Source organism: Sphaeramia orbicularis, chromosome 15, assembly GCF_902148855.1.
Source record: "Sphaeramia orbicularis chromosome 15, fSphaOr1.1, whole genome shotgun sequence".
Classification (NCBI taxonomy): Eukaryota; Metazoa; Chordata; class Actinopteri; order Kurtiformes; family Apogonidae; genus Sphaeramia; species Sphaeramia orbicularis.
The window spans coordinates 8101041-8123830 of NC_043971.1; the positions used below are offsets into that span (position 1 = coordinate 8101041).

General features: G+C 37.2%; 1 protein-coding gene and 1 long non-coding RNA gene across 2 annotated transcripts in view; both read left to right on the forward strand.

The window, feature by feature from the left end:
- Window positions 1-22790, forward strand: part of dntt (deoxynucleotidyltransferase, terminal) — a 359425-nt gene that overhangs the window by 140640 nt on the left and 195995 nt on the right. The window contains 1 exon segment of the mRNA XM_030156713.1: window positions 3770-3902. Within this exon segment, the coding sequence (XP_030012573.1) occupies window positions 3770-3902 (133 nt within the window).
- Window positions 12191-15167, forward strand: LOC115434658 (uncharacterized). The gene is made up of 2 exons (XR_003937572.1): window positions 12191-12228; window positions 15055-15167. It is a non-coding gene; the product is annotated as an uncharacterized LOC115434658 (long non-coding RNA).

Sequence of the window (22790 nt, forward strand, 5' to 3'; positions counted from 1 at the left end):
TGCTTTTTTTAAATGGAATTATGAATTTTCAAACATTTCCCTGTGGTCTACATAAACTGTAAATGCTCTGCTTGGGTCTGAATTCTTCATTAATTCAACTCCACAGGTCCATCTTCAACCCTATTTCTGAGTAATGACACCAGAAAGGTGGTTTGGAGCGCTGGCCCTTTAAATGCAAATGAGCCACTTCAGGCCCCATCCCCTTCAGGTTGTTGACCGTGCTTTCTGTCCCATTCAGCCACTTGTGTTCATTAATGCAACCAACAACTGAACATTTTAGGGAATTGGCTCAAAATTTTGACATTTTTTCAGTTTTTACTACAACCGCTGCTGCTGATAAACAATTACCGTACTTTCCAGACTATAAGCCGCACCTGACAATAAGCTGCACTCACCCCGTCTCCAACGTCTTACCATCGCTTCATTGGTGCCAAGCTTACGTGCAGCAGCTCTATTTCCTTCTTCATCAGCCGGATCGATCATTAGCCCAGAAAACATAAATTAGCTGCATCATTTTAGAGCCGTGGGTTCACAGTGTGTGGTAAAAAGTAGCGGCTTATAGACTGGAAATTACGGTATGTCGTACTCTGAGAAATGTTCGTCGGAAGTGTTGACCTTAAATGTGCAAATGTCATGATTTAACTAGTTATAAAACATAGCAAACTAGAAGCCCTCGGAGAGCACAGACCTCTGCCAAGGCAGATCAGTGCCCCCCGCCCCCAATGTTTGTCTGTCTGTCCGTGTACAAGATAGCTGTTGATACTGGCACACGGAACAAATGATTAAATTTTGGTGGTGATTGGGGGTGGGGGGGCACTGATCTGCCTTGTGGAGGTCTGTGCTCTCATTTCTAGAAAAGCACTCGTAGAGCGCAGACCTCCGCCAAGGCAGATCAGTGCCCCCACACCCGATCACCACCAAAATTTAACCCTTTCATGCATGAATTATGAGAACCTTAGTCAAGATTTTTTTTCTGGAGTGTTTTTATACCTCCTTAGGCATAAAAAAAATTGCGATCGTGTTTTTTTTTTGTCATGGAGTTACAAAAATGTCCATGCATTTAATTTTTTAATTAAAGAAATATCTATTTAAAACCCAATATCAGAAAGTAAAATGAAAACAATGAAATAAAAACATTTTTAGGGCTGCTAATTTGATGTTTTCTCACATTTTAACACTTTCAGTGCCATGGGCCGATTAAATCGGCTTTACGAAAACAACCTGTAAAGTGCCACGGGCCGATCAGATCGGCTTTGGAGAACACGCCACATTTGTGTACAAACAAACCATCCACCCCCATTTCTTTCTCACATTTCAATGACGTTCTTTCTGTGTCCCCCTTTTGAGACCAAGCAGACGGGAATTTGAGGTCACGCGACCGAATAATATTTTTATATCTTTTTAATGTTTCTTATTCTCCGGTGTTTCCTCAGAGGGAGCCCTCCATGCCGGGGGGCGGCTGTGGACTCCGGGGGCTGTGGCGCCTTCTCTCACTGGGGTCCGCTCCTTTCTGGTGGGTGAGGGTCCCAGTTGGCCCTCTCCCACTAGTTGGGATGCGGGGCTGTGTTGCTGGTGCCTGGTCGCCGGGGTCGGCGGCTGCCTCCTGGTGCGGATGGCTCCCTGAGACAGCGCCTCCTAAATTGATGTTTTACTTTTACTTGTACATTTTTGTTCTGGTCTACCCGTGCTCAGTCAGTTTTCTTAAGTATGTGTGAGCTTGTGGGTTTGCGTGTGTGTGTGTGTGTGTGTGTGTGTGTGTGTGTGTGTGTGCGCGCGCGGGTGAGTGGGTGGGTGTGGGTGGGGGGCGGTACTGATTTTTAAACTGATATGTAAAGCACTTTGTGCTACAGTTTTCAATGTATGAAAAGTGCTATATAAATAAAGATTATTATTATTATTATTATTATTATTATGAATTATGCAAATTACGATCAATAATGAATCGGCTGCGTCCGGTGCGTTTTGAATCTAAACAGCAATCGGTCGGATGTTACCGAGCGGTTTCCTGCAGGATTCTTCAAATATTATAAAAACGACGCGAAATACTGAAAAACGGCCAAATTCTGTGGCACTTTTAAGGCTTATTAGCCCCTTAACTGTCTGGCACCGAAAGAGTTAACATACTCCAATGCTAGTTATTACCTCATATAATATGCAAAAAACAACTCTTTTTGTCTAACAAATAACAACTGATTTACACTTAAACATGTCACTGCAGATCAGGTTTATCAAGAACAGCAAAGTTATAGTAATGCTATGAATTGCAGTGTATTATGGGATGCTGGATAAGTGTCCACTGTGTTGGCTCATATGGAACTAAAACAATAAAACCTATGAATATACAAGAGAACAGCTGGAGAAGAACTGTCCACTGGAGTGACCTATGCATGAAAGGGTTACTCATTTGTTCTTTGTGCCAGTATCAACATTTCCTGAAATTTTCATCCAAATCCGTCTATAACTTTTTGAGTTTTCACACAGACAGACATACAAACAAACCAACGCCGACAAAAACATAACCTCCTTGGCGGAGGTAATTAGGAGGAATTGAAACAGGTTGTAGAAATTGTTGGTGATGTTTAGAAACCGGATGTTCAGTATTAATTGTCAGCCTTGTAAATCCAAGCTGGACTGACTGTACATATCCTGACCAAGGAAAATACAATTCTCCCTTTGTGCAGTAATCTACACCTGGCTTTTCTGCCTCCGCCCAAAATAATATACATTATACAGACTAAATGTCATCTAAAATTAAGTTTTATTTGCAACATAGTATTGCAAACTATTACATGGTCAAAAACAAATTAATTTAAGCAAAAAAAAGGTCTGGGGTTGCCAGAAATGTGTGATGTCATGAGCCAAAAAGGTTGGTAATCACTACTATAGGCTATTGACCACACCTAAAGTGACCAGTCCAGCTTGACTCTGTACAAGAGATTCGACTCAATGTCCGACATTAAGGGATTAGTCCAAACACCGACGTCGCGCACATCGGGAATGAAAAAAATCCAGCTGTTAACTGTGCTACTCATCTCGTGAACAACATATACAAAGTAGGAACCTGAGCAAATCATTTTGTGGAAATTACACCACATGTTTGGACCGTGCGTTTTTTAATGGAGTTAAGTATATTTTCCAGACCGTTTTTGGGCTCCTACAGACCTGCTCATATAGCGCTGCAGTAGGCGGAAATTCAAAACATTAAATTCCACTGCTCGCAGGTTTTCATTCACTCTGAAACTCCATCCAGTAATATGTTACAGTGACAGACATCTTCATCAAAACTGGTCATCATCCATCATCTCTAACACTGCAGTCTCCGCCGCTGGGCAGAAAAATTAGGCCGGTGTTTGACATGGGAAATGTTTGATCTGTTTTCTGTATTCTGTGACTCTTATCCCATTTATTTTGTCGCAGGAAAGACAGAAATATCACTTCATATAGTGTGATTAATCGGTGGTCCTGCTCTGTTCTTTTAAGGAAAACAGATTTAAAGGCATCTGCTTATAGAAAGCAGGAGATACAAAGTGAGATGTTTGGAATCGACCCATCGATCCATCAATCATAATTTAGCGCCGTGTCTTCAGGAGCTGTAATCCTCTTATGTTTGCAGCCAGACGTGCACCGGTAGTCGCCTTCTATCAGCCGGCAGAACACATCACATTTTAGCTTACTTTTAATTCACCCTGACTTTCTGCTTCCCTTGAGCAAATGGCTGTGATTGATGGCTGGCTCCCAGACTAATAACCACGTGGTCTGTTCCCTGCAGGTTTTCTGCATTATGGAGACATCTCCAGGGCTGTCAGTAAAGCTGAGGCCCGAGCCCTGGGGAACATTATTGACGAAGCTGCCCATGCGATCACACCCGACGCCGTTCTAGCACTGACAGGTGGCTTTCGCAGGTACAGAACTTGTCTCCTCCTTTCAGTGTTGATATGGAAGTGGAAATAGAGCATCACTTCCTATCTTGTGATTTCTTTCCACTGCTGTTAAGCTTCTATTGGTTATGCACTTGGGAATGCGAAAAATGTCTCAAGAGGTCTGTTAGACTCCACTGTAGCCATTTCTTATCGTATTATACAGTCACAATATTTCAGTGTGTGTGGGCAGATAAGACACACTACTAGTGTTGGTGCTTAAAAGCAACATGTAGGTGATATACAGAGCTGTAAAGACGGCTAAATTACTTGCCTCAAAAAGGACTCGTATGTAGTGAAAATGTACTGAAGTAAAAGTAAAATTCATTGTGTAAAAATGTGCTAAAATAAAAGTAGAAATTAAGTTATGACATTATGAAACCAAGTGAACCTTTCAGGATGCTTGCACAGGTCTTGAAAGTCTTAAAAAATATGGGGTTTTGAAGCACTGTTTTCTAGACCTTGAAAAGGTTGGAATTTGGTGTGAAAGTCTTAAAGGGGTTATATTTTGCTAAATGCACTTTTATTAGTCTTTGGGTCTTTTATTTGTGTATTTGGACCCTAACAGTTTTTGAATTTGAGCCCTCCAGGTGCTGCAAAACTATCGTTCTATTCATTTTGGCAAAAATCGAGTGGATTTCTACAACCTGTTTGAGTTCCTGCGTAACCTTTGGGGGTCTGAGCCTATTTTGACTGTTTTTGAGTCCTTTTGCTTTTGATTTCATGTACTGTACAGGGTGGGGAAGCAAAATTTACAATGAAGATTTAGTTGTTTTTTCTCAGCAGGCACTACGTCAATTGTTTTGAAACCAAACATATATTGATGTCATAATCATACCTAACACTATTATCCATACCTTTTCAGAAACTTTTGCCCATATGAGTAATCAGGAAAGCAAACGTCAAAGAGTGTGTGATTTGCTGAATGCACTCGTCACACCAAAGGAGATTTCAAAAATAGTTGGAGTGTCCATAAAGACTGTTTATAATGGAAAGAAGAGAATGACTATGAGCAAAACTATTACCAGAAAGTCTGGAAGATACTATTAAAGAAGAATGGGAGAAGTTGTCACCCCAATATTTGAGGAACACTTGTGCAAGTTTCAGGAAGGGAGTTATTGAGAAAGAAGGAGGACACATAGAATAAAAACATTTTCTATTATGTAAATTTTCTTGTGCCAAATAAATTCTCATGCCTTTCAATAAACTAACTGGTCATACACTGTCTTTCAATCCCTGCCTCAAAATATTGTAAATTTTGCTTCCCCACCCTGTATAATGAAATGTTTACTATACCCATGTTTAGTGTCTTTTTTTTCAGGACAACTTCATCTATCTCATCTGCCTAATATTTTTTCACTTTAACCTACTATATCAACTCAAAAGGACAAAAACACACAAAGAAGATAAAATCCGATTTGAAAAAATGTATATAATTTATTGCATAAATAACATAAAGATGCTTAACGAACCTTTTCAAAGACTTTAAAAGTGAATACTGGTTTCAAATATTAGGTATATAAAATCAAAATTGTAATAAATTAAAACTAAACTTAAATATTTGATATAAAAGCACATTTTTACATAGGTGTTTTCTCTGGTTTTCTCACCTCCCCCTTCCAATTTTCACATCTGGTTCTGATGGGGGTCATTCTCACCCTTACCTGTAATGCTAATGCAGTCTGTGGATTAGAATCCACAGATTCAGACAGTTTTGTCCGTTTTGAAAAAGGGCCAAAAATGATGAAGACATGATCAGAAATATAACACCCCCTCCACCTCATTTTCATACTTTCATCCGTATTTATTTGCTCAGAGTTCAAAATGTCATATCTCCGGTTGTATTTGCTCTATCAACAAATAAAATGTTTAACTTAAGCTGCAGATTCATTTAGGTCTTGTTTTTCACTCCAGTTCTCCACTGCATGTAATTTTGACATCATTTCCAGATGCATAGAGATTATTTTTGTAAGTAACATACCTCAAAGCAGAAACATTAGTCATAGAAAAATGGAAATGAAACGTTAGCAGGATCGAAACATGGTTAAGACGGAAACTATGAGGCTCGTTGGACTGTTATTTATGTGAATGTAAGGTGTTAAATTTGAACAAAGATGCCTTGAAAATGTCTTAGAAAGTCATAAATTGAGCTGCAGAAATCCTGCTGCAGATGAAAAACTGTCCAATATAAGATATAAGGTTCAGACTTTTTATTCGCATTACGTTTAGTGATTTAAATGACACTGAGCCCATTTACATTCACACTAAAACTCTGATCATTATCTGATTTCTGGAGTTATCAGACTATTCAAGGGATTGTGCTGATGTGCTTTATCAGATAACAGCAGTAATCTGATCATGTGAAATCAGATGAACACACTTAGTTTACTCTACAATCCTCCAATGGCTTTGTGTATACCCATTAATCTAATTTATTCCATTCTTTTACATCTGCACCCCAAGGTTGAAAAACACTGGCCGAAGTCATATGTGTATGTATGTAACAGTGTATATACGAATTAATATATATATATATATATATATATATATATATATATATATATATATATATATATATGGATGTGTATATACAGGGTGGGGAAGCAAAATTTACAATATTTTGAGGCAGGGATTGAAAGACAGTGTATGACCAATTAGTTTATTGAAAGTCATGAGAATTTATTTGCCACGAGAAAATTTCCATAATAGAAAATGTCTTTATTCTATGTGTCCTCCTTCTTTCTCAATAACTGCCTTCACACACTTCCTGAAACTTGCGCAAGTGTTCCTCAAATATTCGGGTGACAACTTCTCCCATTCTTCTTTAATAGTATCTTCCAGACTTTCTCGTAATAGTTTTGCTCATAGTCATTCTCTTCTTTCCATTATAAACAGTCTTTATGGACACTCCAACTATTTTTGAAATCTCCTTTGGTGTGACGAGTGCATTCAGCAAATCACACACTCTTTGACGTTTGCTTTCCTGATTACTCATATGGGCAAAAGTTTCTGAAAAGGTATGGATAATAGTGTTAGGTATGATTATGACATCAATATATGTTTGGTTTCAAAACAATTGACGTAGTGCCTGCTGAGAAAAAACAACTAAATATTCATTGTAAATTTTGCTTCCCCACCCTGTATATGTATATATGTATGGATAGATGTGTAGGTATATGGGTGTATACATGTACATATTGCTGGTTTTGACAAAGGGGTGAGAGCTAATAAGCTGTGCTTCTTCTCACTCCTTTTCGAATATGAGTTTTTTTCTTTTTCTTTTTGCGTGTATCATTATTTTATGCTTCCTTGAATTTTCATTTCTATATTATGTTGTGCAAAGAAGTCAAATAGTAGTAATCAGGAAGCTTGTATCATATCCATATTCGAATTAAATAAATTAAAAAAAAAATTCTGACCAAATTTTAATATTTGCATAAAATGAATCAACAGTGTTAGGAGAGTGAAGTTTCATCAATATCACAATTTGGCCAAAAATATGACTTAAGCAATTATGCTAATGATATAAACCTTTTTAAAGTATGTTCAAATAAAAATAGAATAGAATAGAAAAATAGAATAGAATGCCTTTGTTGTCATTATACATATGTACAACGAAATTGTAAGAGACAACTCTCTAGTGGTGCGTAGTGCAAACAGTTTAAAACAAGAAGAAAGAAAAGAGTAAATATATATACAGAATAAAAACAGGCATGTCACCAACCAAGAAACAGTAGAGATAAGTATATATTGCACTTTGACCCTGGCTGAACGAATGCACCTAAAATCTGCTTTGTACAGGTTAATAAATATAAAAAAAAAAAACAGTTTCAGGTCGGTCATGTCATATTTGTGCATCCATATTAAAGAGCTGAATATATATTGCCGGTATGTGAGTGCATTGTGGGTACTCTTGTAAAACTACCTACTGAGAGCAACTATTTACTTACAGTCGACGCCTTCCCGCATCGCCACCTCTTTTGTGTTCCTTTTTTATTTTTTTTTTATGTTGCCGCTTTGTGCCTGAGTAAGCATGGTGCACTGGGCTCTGTGGTGTTGTAAAGATCCAGCCATAACCAGTGGCATGTACAGTAAATAATTCAAAGGCAGTCTGGCAGGAAGGACAGGCACTTGCTTCTCAACAGGGGTTGACAGAGCTGCCTGGGCTTAGCTGATGGTCTTTAACAGCAGCCGGGCCACAAACACTACCCACAGCTAAGGCCCATTTTCTTTTTTCTATCCAACCTTCGCAAAAATATTCCCTGTGCTTTTTTTAAAGAGTTTGCTTCTCAGTTTGTTTGAGTCTTGTACCAAACTTTTACCATCTAGTGTGCTTTTTAATTTCCTCCAGCGGTAACAGGTCTACGAGTAGAGACCAAGGTTATTATCGTTAACGAAAACGAAATGACGAAAACTAGGATTGAAAAAACATTTTCGTTAACTGAAATAAATAAAAACTATAATTAAAACCTGTTTAACCCGGACCATATTTTCAGGGGAAAAATGCCTAAAAAGACATACCCAAAGTAAATGAAGAATTCCTTCACAATAACAAGGTTCATATGGAATGCCCCAGCATCAGCACCACTCTGTCTTCTTGGCGATATATCCAATATACACCTCCCACCCAGATTCAAAAACTCAGTACTTATTTCTCTAGCTGTCACCAAAAAAGTAATCCTACAAAACTGGAAATCCAAGAATACATGTCATATCACTCACTGGACTAACCTCATGACTGAATATATATCAATGGAAAAAAATAGTGCTCTTCAGAAGAAGCATATGTCAACCTTTGAAAACAACTGGAACCCATTCATAACTTTCTTAAAGCAAACATAACCGAAAACTGCATATATCATCAGAACACAACACATACCCCCTTGCCCCTTTAACCCCCCCCAACACCCACTTTCTATCTCAGCATTTAACTTCCACACTTCACCCCCACTCATCATTAACATTAATATACACACACACACACACCACACTTACAACTAGAAGCACTCGGAGAGCACAGACCTCCGCCAAGGCTGATCAGTGGCCCCCCCCGTGGGCCCCCCCACACCAAGGAGGTTATGTTTTTGCCAGGGTTTGTTTGTTTGTTTGTTTGTCTGTCTGTTTGTCTGTCCGTTAGTGTGCAACATAACTCAAAAAGTTATGGACAGATTTTGATGAAATTTTCAGGGTTTGTTGGAAATGGGCCCCCCCCGTGGGCCCCCCCACCCCCGATCACCACCAAAATTTAATCATTTCTTCCTTATCCCATTTCCAACAAACCCTGAAAATTTCATCAAAATCTGTCCATAACTTTTTGAGTTATGTTGCACACTAACAGACAGACAAACAAACAAACAAACAAACCCTGGCAAAAACATAACCTCCTTGGCGGAGGTAACAATGTAATACATCTGATAGACAGTAACATCAATAAGAGTGACCACTTACTTTGTCTGTCCATTTATCTTGTCCTATGTCTGTCCTGTGTCACTGTCCCGTCTTATGTTTGTCCCATCCTACTGTCTTGTCTGATGTCCATTCAGTCCCACTGTCTTGTCTTATGTTCGTTCTGTCCCACTGTCGTGTGTCAATCTGCCACTTTGTTAAGTCTCGTCCTTGTGCACTTTTGTTTATATGAATCCCTCCCTCTATGTACATATATACTAGCAAGGAATGCTGGTCAGTGGGAGCATAATCTTGAAATTGTTACTGGTCACTTGTTAAGTATAAACTGTAATAAATAATAAAGTTGTCCCCCGAAGAGGGGGGGTGGTGGCGGGTCAAAAAAAGAGAGAAAAAAAAAAAAAAAAAAAGGTTCATATGGATGTTGGTGTCTATGGACATTTAGAGACCTCACAATCTATTCCCATTGTCTAAAATATTGTATCTATTACAATGCCTGAGTAAACTTGAACAAACTAAAAGAGAAATTAGAATTTTTTTATCCTCGCCTGTTTTTTTTTCGGCTGGATTGACGATGATATGCATAAATTAATTGTTCGTGTTGGAGATTTTTAATAGCGTATATTTCACCCCACAAAGATTAAAAATCATGTTTGAACATTAAAGTTTGCACTAAAATGCACTTTTGATGTACTTTTATTAACATTAGGGTCTAAACTTTGAGCAAAAAAAACATCCATTGTCCTGGTTTATTATATTTTTATAGTAGATGAATATGAATATAATTTTTTAGCCCTAATATAATTTTTCAGCCCTGTCGGCCCGCGGGTGGGCCGATAGGGCTATAGGGGTTAAAAGAAAAAAATGATAACTAACTGAAACTGTATTGTGTGCTTACAAAACTAACTAAAACGGATAAAAATTATGGATAAAATTCCCTTTGTTTTCATCTTGTCGGACTGATATGAAATTGACTTATTTCGCTTGAGCACTTTTAGCTGCCTGCACCATATGATATTTAATGGTCCGTCACTTGTGGTTTCCAGTCGTCTTCTGGTCACCACTCTACCTGGAAACATGGAGACTAAAGTTGGGAGAAAGTAGCCAAGTCCTGTCTGGGATTTATTTGAATACGATGGAGATGGAGCTAAAAATATTGTTTTTAAAAATTAAATTAAAAAAAAAATGAAGAGAAAAAAATACAACAAAACTAAAATTAATACTAAAACTAAGCATTTAGAAAAAAAATGAAAACTAATAAAAAAACAGCAAACCTGCTCTAAAAACGAATTAAAACTAACTGAATTAGAGGGAAAAAAGTCAAAACTAAATAAAACTAAACTAAAATGAAAAATCCAAAACGATTAGAACCTCGGTAGAGACGCCATCACAAGGGTGAGAAGGGAGAAAAAAAAAAAAAAAAGAAGAAATCCAATATCTCTCATCTCCGAAAGGATAAATGACAGCTGAAGTGATATCTGATTATGTAAATAACTGCTCCTCAAGGGGAAAATGTGGTAAAAGAGACGAGGAAAGTGATTAGAGCATCGTGGATAGTTAACATCAAGAATGAAGGGGAGGAACGGTGGAAGATTTATAGTCCAGGAGTCGGCTGCAAAGTGTAAAGGGGGCCTGTGAGAGGGCTTTTATGGCTTCAAACTCCGAGAGATGAAGCACACATTTACTATCTCATATTCCGAGCAGGCTTGGGGAGTATTACATGGAACCTAATTGGAATCACGCAGAGCTATAATTGAAGAACGATGACTTGTACATTATCAGTCAGTAAGTAAGTCATTTACCTTTATCTGGTTGAAAAGCAGATTCTCCAGACATGGTTTAAACACAGCGGGAAGCATTATAAGGCCTATTACACCAAATATAGTTCGTCTGCTCTCTAAGATGCCGGCAGCACCACTAATAACCCACTAATTCTCTCCAGTGTGACATGTTTGAAAATGTACTCCCTTCTAAAGTCCTGTCAAAGCTCGATTTAATTACCTATAATTTTCAGCGGGGATGCAGAGTCCCTTATTAGCTTCATCTTTCCAGCCGATAGCCTCTGTCAAGAAATGGGAAAAAAAACAAAAAAAAACACAGAAAGTATGCTATATACCTCTTTAAATAGATATATTCGACTCTGGCAAATCTTTTATCTCTGGATAACATTCACAAAGAAGGAAGTCGGCGCCCAGAAAGTTTCACGAAATAAGCACCGTGCTCCAGTAAACTCAAGCTGTCATCCACTTCAGAGGGAAACAGCATGGCAAGGATTTGTTGATGCCACTGACATTAGCCTTATTGAAAGGACAGCTGTGGAAGGCGGGTGACAAGTCTTAAAGCGGTTTTGTTGGGGGAGGATTAAAAATAGATTAGGCTGAAAATACAGCTTCTATCACAACCGTGTGTGTGAAAGGCTCACGGGGTGTCAGCCGAGCACTGTATTTATTTCGCTGTGACGCTGCCGTGTCCCCGCTGCGGATCTTATTTAACATCAGATTGTCTGAAATGCGAGTCAAAGTGACACTGATGAGAGGCTGATGGGGTCTGGTCTCAAATCCTCAAACGGGGTGGGGGGGTTTCGCCGTATTGTTTCCCTGCAACAACAACAACGGAGATAAGTCATGATTATCACCGTGTTTCAGGGTGTCGTGATTTTTAAAACCTACTCTTATTATCTGCTGCGAAAGGGAAGCGCAAAACAGAATCAGGAGGTACAGCCCGTGTACGCTTCCATGCTTTACTTACTTTTATGTTCTACCTTCTTGATTATCACCTTGTTTTTCTGCGCTGGTAAGATTTAGCAGGAGGCTTTAATAAGGAGGGAGATACAAGAGGAAATGATGCACCACAGCAACGGTGTTCAACTGGTCTGGTTTCAGGACCCACTATCGCCCCTCAATGACCAGTGCTGGGAGTAATGCATCACAGTAATTGATTACTTTTTGCTGTAATGCAGTAGTGGAAGGCATTACTAATCAATTTTCAGTAATATTTTACTCGGTACATGTTCAATAGTGCTTGCGTTACAACACACTTTTCGCCCGGAATTTATTTGCTCAAATTAAAAAATAAAAAACAGCAAGATCGCAAGACCTTAACCCTTCAGATAGATAGACAGATAGATAGATACAGGGGTTGGACAAAATAATGGAAACACCTTCACCTCAAGATGATAATGCCCCAATCCATACAGCTAGAATTGTTAAAGAATGGCATGAGGAACATTCTAATGAAGTTGAGCATCTCGTATGGCCGGCACAGTCCCCAGACCTCAACATTATTGAGCATTTATGGTCAGTTTTAGAGATTCAAGTAAGACGTCGATTTCCACCGCCATCGTCTCTAAAAGAGTTGGAGGGTATTCTAACTGAAGAATGGCTTAAAATTCCTTTGGAAACAATTCACAAGTTGTATGAATCAATACCTCGGAGAATTGAGGCTGTAATTGCCGCAAAAGGCGGACCTACACCATATTAAATTATATTTTGTTGATTTTTTTCAAGGTGTTTCCATTATTTTGTCCAACCCCTGTAGATACTTTATTCATCCCATAGGGAAATTTACAGGTTCCAGCAGTATCCACAGACTTAAAAAAAAAAAACAAAAAAAACCCAAGTGTTCAGAGAACGCAAACCTCCACCAAACACCCCGAACAGTGTACATGTGTGGATCGACTATTTCTTTTTAAATTAAACAGTTTCAAGGTTGTTCCATACAGCAGAAAAAGTTGAGGCTTGGTACCAGTCATGTGTATGTCAAATTAGATTAAAGCTATACCGTATGATGTGGCAATTTTACACTTTTCTTTTGTCATCTTAAAATGCTCCTAATAAGTGTGTGTCAAACTAAAATGTAAAAGAAATCCACCAGGTATTGAAACTCAAAAATATTTAATTCTCATATATTTCTAATAAAAGTCTGACCAATCATTTTAGTCGGTCCGAATGAAATAATTGGCCGAACCTGACTGAGTCTCCTGTCAATCATCCATTACGGCCGTCCGGCATCCGATCCATTATCGCCGTCTCACATCCCATATGTGTCCCTCTGAATCTGACGCTTCACTGGCGCTGCTTCTCCTGTCACTGACCACAGTCTATTGTCTAGGATGTGTTTGGATAGAACTGACATGCACATGTGGAAGGGAAAAAACGGATTTATGAACAGAAACGATAACTGAGGGTCACAAACGGGAGTCTGATGAATGAAGGATGGAGATAAAAGTCTGGAAGTCAGCTGTACTGGACTGAACAGGTCTGCATAAAGCTCAGCTTTTCTGACGGTGGGACTCATACAGGTACATGTACATGGTGTCACACATGTAAGATGATGTAGGATGATAACTGTATGGACTATGAAACTTCAAATGTCCACGGAAAATTCGCGGAGGCTGCACGTTCACAGTGCGCGCGCCCATCCCCTGGGCACTGCAGTGAAGACACTGACCCACTACTGCACAGACCAGGTCTACTGATGGAACAGGAGCCGCGGGCCCGCGGCAGGTGGATGATGCATCTGATTGCTGAGGGAGGGGTCCGCGGACACGCCAAAACGGACCGGACCTCCGCCTCTGCTTCCTCCTCCGTTTCCATCGCGCATCAGGTGAGAGGAGGAGAGAGGAGGAGGAGCCTCAGAGCTCAGGCAGAGGGAAGGGGGCGGGGCTTTGGAGGGAGGCGGGTTGTTCATGTTCAAACTTCTGCTAAGTGCTGTGAGAAATGCCACATCGGTAGGTATAGCTTTAAATTCCAATCAATATTTGTTGAGTTATAATGAAAAATGTGATTTAAATGGGATTTTCAATGTTAAATGTAAATGTTCACAGAGTCCACATTCCACAGTGGACGTGGACAATTTTGTGCCAGATACAAGATATTGTTATAAGCTACGGTTGTATCAAATTGGAGGCTAATCGGAGTCGTTTTGAATTTTTTTATGAATTTTCAACAATTGGTCAATGATGAGAGATAAGAAAATTGTAGATTTTGTGACCTTTCTGTGACCTTGAACTTTGTCCTACTTGGCCCAAACTTTAATGGGTTCTTCCCAGGGCCTAGGCTTATCTGTGGGTGCAATTTGGTAAAGATGGGTGGAATAGTTTTCCCGTGAAGTTGCTAAAAAACAAACAAACCAACACACAAAGCAAAGTGATCACAATACCTCCTGGTGGAGGTCAAGTTCACTTATAGAAATACTCTGAAATTCAATATTTCAACCTTAGTGTGTTACTGGAGGACATAACGAGACGTTATTACTTTCATCAAATTTTTCAAAATTTCTTATTGTCATGTTGAAAATCAAGGTCAGTGAAGTTACCATATTTGGGTCCTTGCCCGTAACTCACAAAAAAAAAAAAAAAAAAAAAAAAAATCTACAGTCCACGTCCCATTTTTTGTGAGAGTCTGTATGTAACTCAAAAGTAAAAGAAAGTAAAAAAGAAAGAAAAATAGATAGATAGATAGATAGATAGATAGATAGATAGATAGATAGATAGATAGATAGATAGATAGATAGATAGATAGATAGATAGATAGATAGATAGATAGATAGATATTTTATTTATCCCGAGGGAAATTCAAGATAATACAGGAGTCATGTAATGCATTACAATTCTGAGTCAGTAATATTGTAAGGTAAGGAATTACTTTTTTAAATAACAGTAACAAGTATTCTGTAATGGATTACAGTTTGAAAGTAACTTGCATAACACTGTCAATGACAAGCTGTGACCCAGCTTGATAAAAGTTAAACATCTCAAATTTATTTGACGAAAAGGCGTGTGTTTTGAACCTGAGATAATCCAGAATATCACAGCATGAAAACACAGAAGACAAGTTTAATGATAAACCAAACCGACCAGCAGGTGGCGATGATGAATATGGAAATATTCCCTTTAACACTAAATTAGCACACTTTATGAAACTTGTGACTTGATTCCTGTTAGGTACAATGGTGTATTCACCGCAGATGTAGCAGAATACGTCAGGCTTATTTTTGCAAGATCTTCTAGTCGAAGCCATTTCATTCACCTGTAATATTAAAAAGAACCCTTAATCATAAATTGGCAAAAGTAAAATCGTCAGAACTCGTTTATTGCAAGAAATATGAAAGAATTTTGTATCATATGATGTGAAAATGCCCATAAATGTAAGCAAAAATGTTAAAAAGCCAATATGTAGCATAGTTCAGAAAGTTGACCTGATTGAGCAAAATTAATGTGATTTTTGGATTCAGCACACCAAAATTATCCTAAATCAGCTCAAAAAACTTCAACAATAAATGTGTTGTTGACCAGTGTTATCATTACAGTGTAGTACCACCACCTACTGTTGGGAAGTGTGAATGGACTCAGCTCTGTAAAAAATATTGCACAGGATTAGTTTCTTAACATTATTTTTTTTGCTCAAAGGTCCACGACCCACTGAGAACTGGTTTGCGACCTGCTTTTGGGTCGCCACCCACTAGTTGAGAACCTCTGCTCTAAAGCATTTTCATTTCTTTGTCCGGTTACTACTTTCTCCTTCCTGCACGTAAATGCATTCTGCGAAGTTTCCAGCCACACTTCCCACATCTGTATTATTCATACATGTCGCCCACACAAATTTGTAAATAACTATGCATATTTCATAGGCTTTGTGCAGAAACATTTAATAATTGAACATTTTTCCTCACGCAATAAGAGTCCACCGGTTCAATTCACACACCGGCTGTTTACAGATCAGCTGCAGCTGCACTTAATTTAAAGAAACACAAGTGTGGTGGCGCTACTGCCAGCAACATGTGAGGAGTCTGTCAAAGGTAATACTGTCAGCCAGGTCTAGATAGAATAGAATAGACCAGAATAGAATAGAATAGAATAGAATAGAATAGACCAGGTTAGAATAGAATAGAATAGAATAGAATAGAATAGAATAGAATAGAATAGAATAGACCAGATTAGAATAGAATAGATTAGAATAGAATAGACCAGATTAGAATAGAATAGAATAGACCAGATTAGAATAGAATAGAATAGAATAGAATAGAATAGAATAGAATAGAATAGACCAGAATAGAATAGAATGGAATAGAATCGAATAGACCAGAATAGAATAGAATAGAAAAGATTACATTAGAATAGAATAGAATAGACCAGACTAGAATAGAATAGAATAGAATAGAATAGAATAGAATAGAATAGAATAGAATAGAATAGACCAGAATAGAATAGAATAGAATAGACTAGACCAGATTAGAATAGAATAGAATAGACCAGATTAGAATAGAATAGAATAGAATAGAATAGAATAGAATAGACCAGAATAGAATAGAATGGAATAGAATAGACCAGAATAGAATAGAATAGAAAAGATTACATTAGAATAGAATAGAATAGAATAGAATAGACCAGACTAGAATAGAATAGAATAGAATAGAATAGACCAGATTAGAATAGAATAGAATAGAATAGAATAGACCAGATTAGAATAGAATAGAATAGAAAAGATTAGATTAGATTACAATAGAATAGAATAGAATAGAATAGAATAGAATAGAATAGAATAGAATAGAATAGACCAGATTAGATTAGATTAGATTAGAATAAAATAAAATTGATTGGAATAGAATAGATTAGATTAGATCAGAATAGAATAGAATAGACCAGATTAGATTAGAATAGAATAGAATAGATTAGATTAGATTAGAATAGAATAGAATAGAATAGATTAGAATAGAATAGAGTAGAATAGATCAGATTAGATTAGAATAGAATAGATTAGATCAGATTAGAATAGAATAGAGTAGAATAGATTAGATTAGAATAAAATAGAATAGATTAGAATAGATTAGATTAGAATAGATTAGAATAGAATAGAATAGAATATATTAGATTAGAATAGATTAGAATAGATTAGAATAGATTAGATTAGATCAGATTAGAATAGAATAGAATAGATTAGATCAGATTAGAATAGAATAGAGTAGAATAGATTAGATTAGAATAAAATAGAATAGATTAGATTAGAATAGATTAGAATAGATTAGATTAGAATAGAATAGAATAGAATAGAATAGAATAGAATAAGCTTTATTGTCATTGTACAGTGCAATGAAATGTCACAACCTGCCTGTTATTTCACTTAGTTGGTTGTCCCCCCCCCCCCCCAGGATGAAATTCATTGAGCAGAAGTAGGGATGTAAAAACCAGAGGGGGGGTTGTTTCCCCCCAATCCCCACCAGGGTCACAAGACAGTATTGGTGCCCTGGGTGTCAGAAAATTTTTTGTGTCTAACATTTTTTTTTTTTTTTTTCAATATAAAGTAGCTTTTTGTGTGCTCTTTTTAGTGCTGTTTATAAATAAAAAAACATGCAGATCCGACATAGTAATGCACTCGCGTAAGGAGCTGAAAGGTGTAAAGCCATGTTTTTTTATCCGTGTTCTTACGCTGGCAGCCTCTTCCACACATCTGTAATATCATTGCGTTTTTAAGACCGGATTGGAGCTGAACTGTATTCATGCCGATGATCTCACCATATCTTTGTAGGTTTTTTTTTTTTTTTTTTTTTTTTTTTTTTTTTGCTATTCGTGGCACACTTTCATGCACTCCGCTGACTTTTGCCAGCGCAGCATCAGAGGCCAGCAGTCGAGATTTAACTCCAGCTCCGGCTCACTGTACGATTCTGGAAGTGTTGTGGAGTATCAGATTCGCCAATTAAGAGTGTTGGAAGGTTGGGAGGAAAGTCGCTCATTCAGCAGTTGGAAATCTGTGATGCATTCTCAAGTAGCTGCGTTCCTACCAAGCACCTCATTAAAGAAGTGTCAACTTTTCGCATAAAGGCCGACATAAATACCATAGAGCACAAACACGACGTTACACCGAGTACTCCCACATTGTCTATTATTTTACAGAGAAAACAAATTAAATCCTGTCACAGTGCAAAATAAATGACTGTGACTAAAGGAGCAACTGCTGAGTGAACCTGTAAGCCAGACACTCATTCCATTTATTCCACAGAGCGACACACACTCCCTGCCACTACCGCTAACTATTAGCATTATGGCACCTTGTGGAGCTCTAATAGCTGCTTTCTGATACTTTCTTGCTCCCTGGTTTAGTCACGCTAACCTTTGGCGCTCTCCCATGAGGCTTTTGTGGCCTCTCTCCATCTCTTTAATGTGGGTTTCTCTGCTGCCGTCACCTCCTCGTGTTTGATCTCTCTTTGCTGCCGCTGATAACGCCAGCCCTCGCAGCAGCCGGGGCTTCTTTAGAACCGTATCACCCCCAGCATTCCATGTAATCTGACTTTGGTGTTGACTGCACTCATCTGTTTTTACATTAATGTGATTACATCTATTACACTGGTCAACAACAAATTTATTGTTGAAGTTTTTTGAGCTGATTTAGGATAATTTTGGTGTGCTGAATCCAAAAAATCACATGAATTTTGCTCAATCAGGTCAACTTTCTGAACTATGCTACATATTGGCTTTTTAACATTTTTGCTTATATTTATGGGCATTTTCACATCATATGATACAAAATTCTTGGTTCATGGTTTATTCTTCGTGCTGCTCTGAGGAGTGAACACTAGGGAGGTGTAAGAGAATTGTATTTCCGTGCAGATTCAGTGCGATGTTTCAGTCAGCTGATAATACCACCGATTGTAATATTTATAGATATAGATATAGATATAGATATAGATATACAGTCACGGAAAAAATTATTAGACCATCAAAAGTCATCCAAAACAATGGTCATGTAATCACGTACTAACTCCTGTGTGTATCATGTGACTAAAACAGACAAAAAAGAAAACATGGAATGCCTAAAAGCACTGTTTTTGTCAGTACAATGCCGTAGATATTGATGGAAGAACTGAAGTGATTTTGGTTATTACACTGGTCAACAACAAATTTATTGTTGAAGTTTTTTGAGCTGATTTAGGATAATTTTGGTGTGCTGAATTCAAAAAATCACATGAATTTTGCTCAATCAGGTCAACTTTCTGAACTATGCTACATATTGGCTTTTTAACATTTTTGCTTACATTTATGGGCATTTTCACATCATATGATACAAAATTCTTGGTTCATGGTTTATTCTTCGTGCTGCTCTAAGGAGTGAACACTAAGTAAGTAAGTAAGTAAATTTTATTTATAGAGCACTTTTCACAGACAGAGTCACAAAGTGCTTTATCAATTCAAATCAGAATCAAATTAAGTTTACAGAGACCCAACAGAATCCTTCAGGAGCAAACACTTGTGATTGGTGACAGTGGCGAGGAAAAACTTCCCTTTAACAGCAGAAACCTGGAGCAGACCCAGACTCCTGAAGGATGGCTGTCTGCCTTGACCAGTTGGGGTTAAAGAGAGAGAGTAAAGGAGGAGAAAAGAGAGAGCAATAGAGATATAGAGAGACTGGGGGGGGGGGGGCATGGAGTACTTTATGATGAATACATAGAGTGTAGTCAGTTTGTGGTGGCCCTGGGTCAGGTGGGAGACAAAAAGCCTTTTTGAACAGGAGGGTTTTGAGGTGTTTTTTAAAGCTCTCTACAGTAGGGAGGTGTAAGAGAATTGTATTTCCGTGCAGATTCAGTGCGATGTTTCAGTCAGCTGATAATACCACTGATTGTAATATTTATAGATATAGATATACAGTCACAGAAAAAATTATTAGACCATCAAAAGTCATCCAAAACAATGGTCATGTAATCACATACTAACTCCTGTGTGTGTCATGTGACTAAAACAGACAAAAAAGAAAACACGGAATGCCTAAAAGCACTGTTTTTGTCAGTACAATGCCGTAGATATTGATGGAAGAACTGAAGTGATTTTGGTTATTACACTGGTCAACAACACATTTATTGTTGAAGTTTTTTGAGCTGATTTAGGATAATTTTGGTGTGCTGAATCCAAAAAATCACATGAATTTTGCTCAATCAGGTCAACTTTCTGAACTATGCTACATATTGGCTTTTTAACATTTTTGCTTACATTTATGGGCATTTTCACATCATATGATACAAAATTCTTTCATATTTCTTGCAATAAACGAGTTGTGAAGATTTTACTTTTGCCAATTTATGATTAATAGTTTTTTTAATATTACAGGTGAATGAAATGGTTTCGACTAGAAAATCTTGCAAAAATAAGCCAATTTACAGGAATTAAAGTTTGTAACACTTAGTAAATACATCCTGTTAGAAAATGATTTTTTTTCTCTTAAAACCTATTTTGGGTGAGAACTATATAAAAAAATCAACTGATAAAATCACAAAAATTTAATCAATTTTGTGAGAAGATCAAATTTTTCAAAATCAGATTAGCAAAAAACCTGACCTGATTGAGAAAAACAGATGTCATTTTTGGATTTAGCGGTGCAAAATGGTCCTAATTCAGTTGCAAAAACCTGGACAACTTGCAAAAAACATTTTTTTTGTAACCCAGTGTTATTTTTGTTCACACCTGCTATCGCCATACTCTACATCACTCCGCAGCTGGCAGTTGAAAGCATTGGCACATGCGTTTTGAGCGATTGCTTGTGATCGGACCTCGCTTCCACGCTCGTATGTTATGTATATATGAACATCTACATCAGTTACATTCCCAAACACCAAATAGACTGTTATTTTTATTCAGCAGGAGGTAGCAATGCACTTTTCGAGCTCATGTTGTTTGCAAAAAAAGCAGGAAAACATATTATGTCTAGTTTCATGTTTTTTGTAATCAAATATTTCTATTTTATGCACCTTTGTGCTTCGAATTTAGTGCGTCTTTGAGGCAAATACTGTACTTTTTACTCCAATACATTTGACTGATTGCATTTTCATTTCTTTCTGGTCAAAACCAAATGTGTTTTGAATGTTAGTGTTTTTTTTGTTTTGTTTTTTAAGTTAAATCTTTATTGAGTTTTATGTAGAATTGTAACAGTAACCAAAAAGAAAAACACAAACAAAAGAGACCCCAAAAAACAAAAACAAAAAAACAACAACAACAATAAAAAGAACAGACAAATGAGAGCACAGTTAAGCACAAATGAAAACAATGTGCCAGCCTGGGTAGCAACAGTCCGTCATTGATTTTGTGTAAATATAGTTCAATTATTCCACTTTTTATCCAGTTATGGTTCTTGCAGCCTCAGTTTGTGTGTTAATTTTTCCATTAGAAATATTTCTTCAATTGTGGATATCCACTGGTCCTGTGATGGAATGGTTGCCTTCCCCCAGTTCCATGTTATAGTTTTTTGGGTTTTTTTTGCAGCTGTTAAGATTATTTTCCCCAAATATTTGTCCTTTTTAAGAATGGTAGTGTCCCGAATCTTCTATCTTATCTTATCTTATCTTATCTTATCTTATCTTATCTTATCTTATCTTGTCTTGTCTTATCAATCTTATCTTATCTCATCTTATCTTATCTCATCTTATCTGTCTTGTCTTTCCTATCTTATCTTATTTCATCTTATCTTACCAATCGTATCTTATCTTGTCTTGTCTTATCTATCTTATCTTACCTTATCTTATCTTATTTTAACTGGCTTATCTTACCAATATTATCTTATCTTGTCTTGTCTTATCTTACCTTGTCTTGTCTTACCAATCTTATCTTATCTTATCTTATCTTATCTTATCTTATCTTATCTTATCTTATCTTATCTTATCTTATCTTATCTGTCTTGTCTTTCCTGTCTTATCTTATTTTATCTTATCTTACCAATCTTATCTGGTCTTGTCTTACCTATCTTATCTTATGTTGTCTTGTTTTGTCTTACCTATCGTATCTTATCTTATCTTACTTATCTTCTCTTATCTTGTTTTGTCTTATCTTACCTATCTTGTCTTGTCTTTACTTAGCAATCTTAGCTTTTCTCATCTTACCTATCTTATCTCATCTTATCTTATCTTATCTTGTCTTGTCTTACCTATCTAATCTTATCTGATCTTATCTTATCTCATCTTATCTTATCTGTCTTGTCTTACCTATCTTATCTTATATTGTATTGTCTTATCTTACCTATCTTATCTCATCTTATTTTATCTTATCTTACCAATCTTATCTTGTCTTACCTATCTTATCTTATGTTGTCTTGTCTTACATATCTTATCTTACTTGTCTTATCTCATCTTATCTTATCTTGTTTTGTCTTGTCTTATCTATCTTATCTTTACTTACCAATCTTATCTTACCTATTTTATCTTATTTTACCAATCTTATCTTATCCTATCTTATCTTATCTTGTCTTGTCTTGTCTTAAAATAGTTAGAGGGACCTACTTACTGCACAGTACCAACTCGTACCTTTCATTCTTTTCCCGCACCTGTCAGCGTGTCCACCTGCGATTGAATCCGCCCAAAATATCCGTTGTGATCAGGGCTAAAGCTGATGCAAATATGCGACCGCTAATGATCCTTCTGAAACCATGCCCTGGCCACATATGAGGCGGTGGCCGACTTGATCAGACGACGTCCTGGCTTTAGGGGAAACGTCAG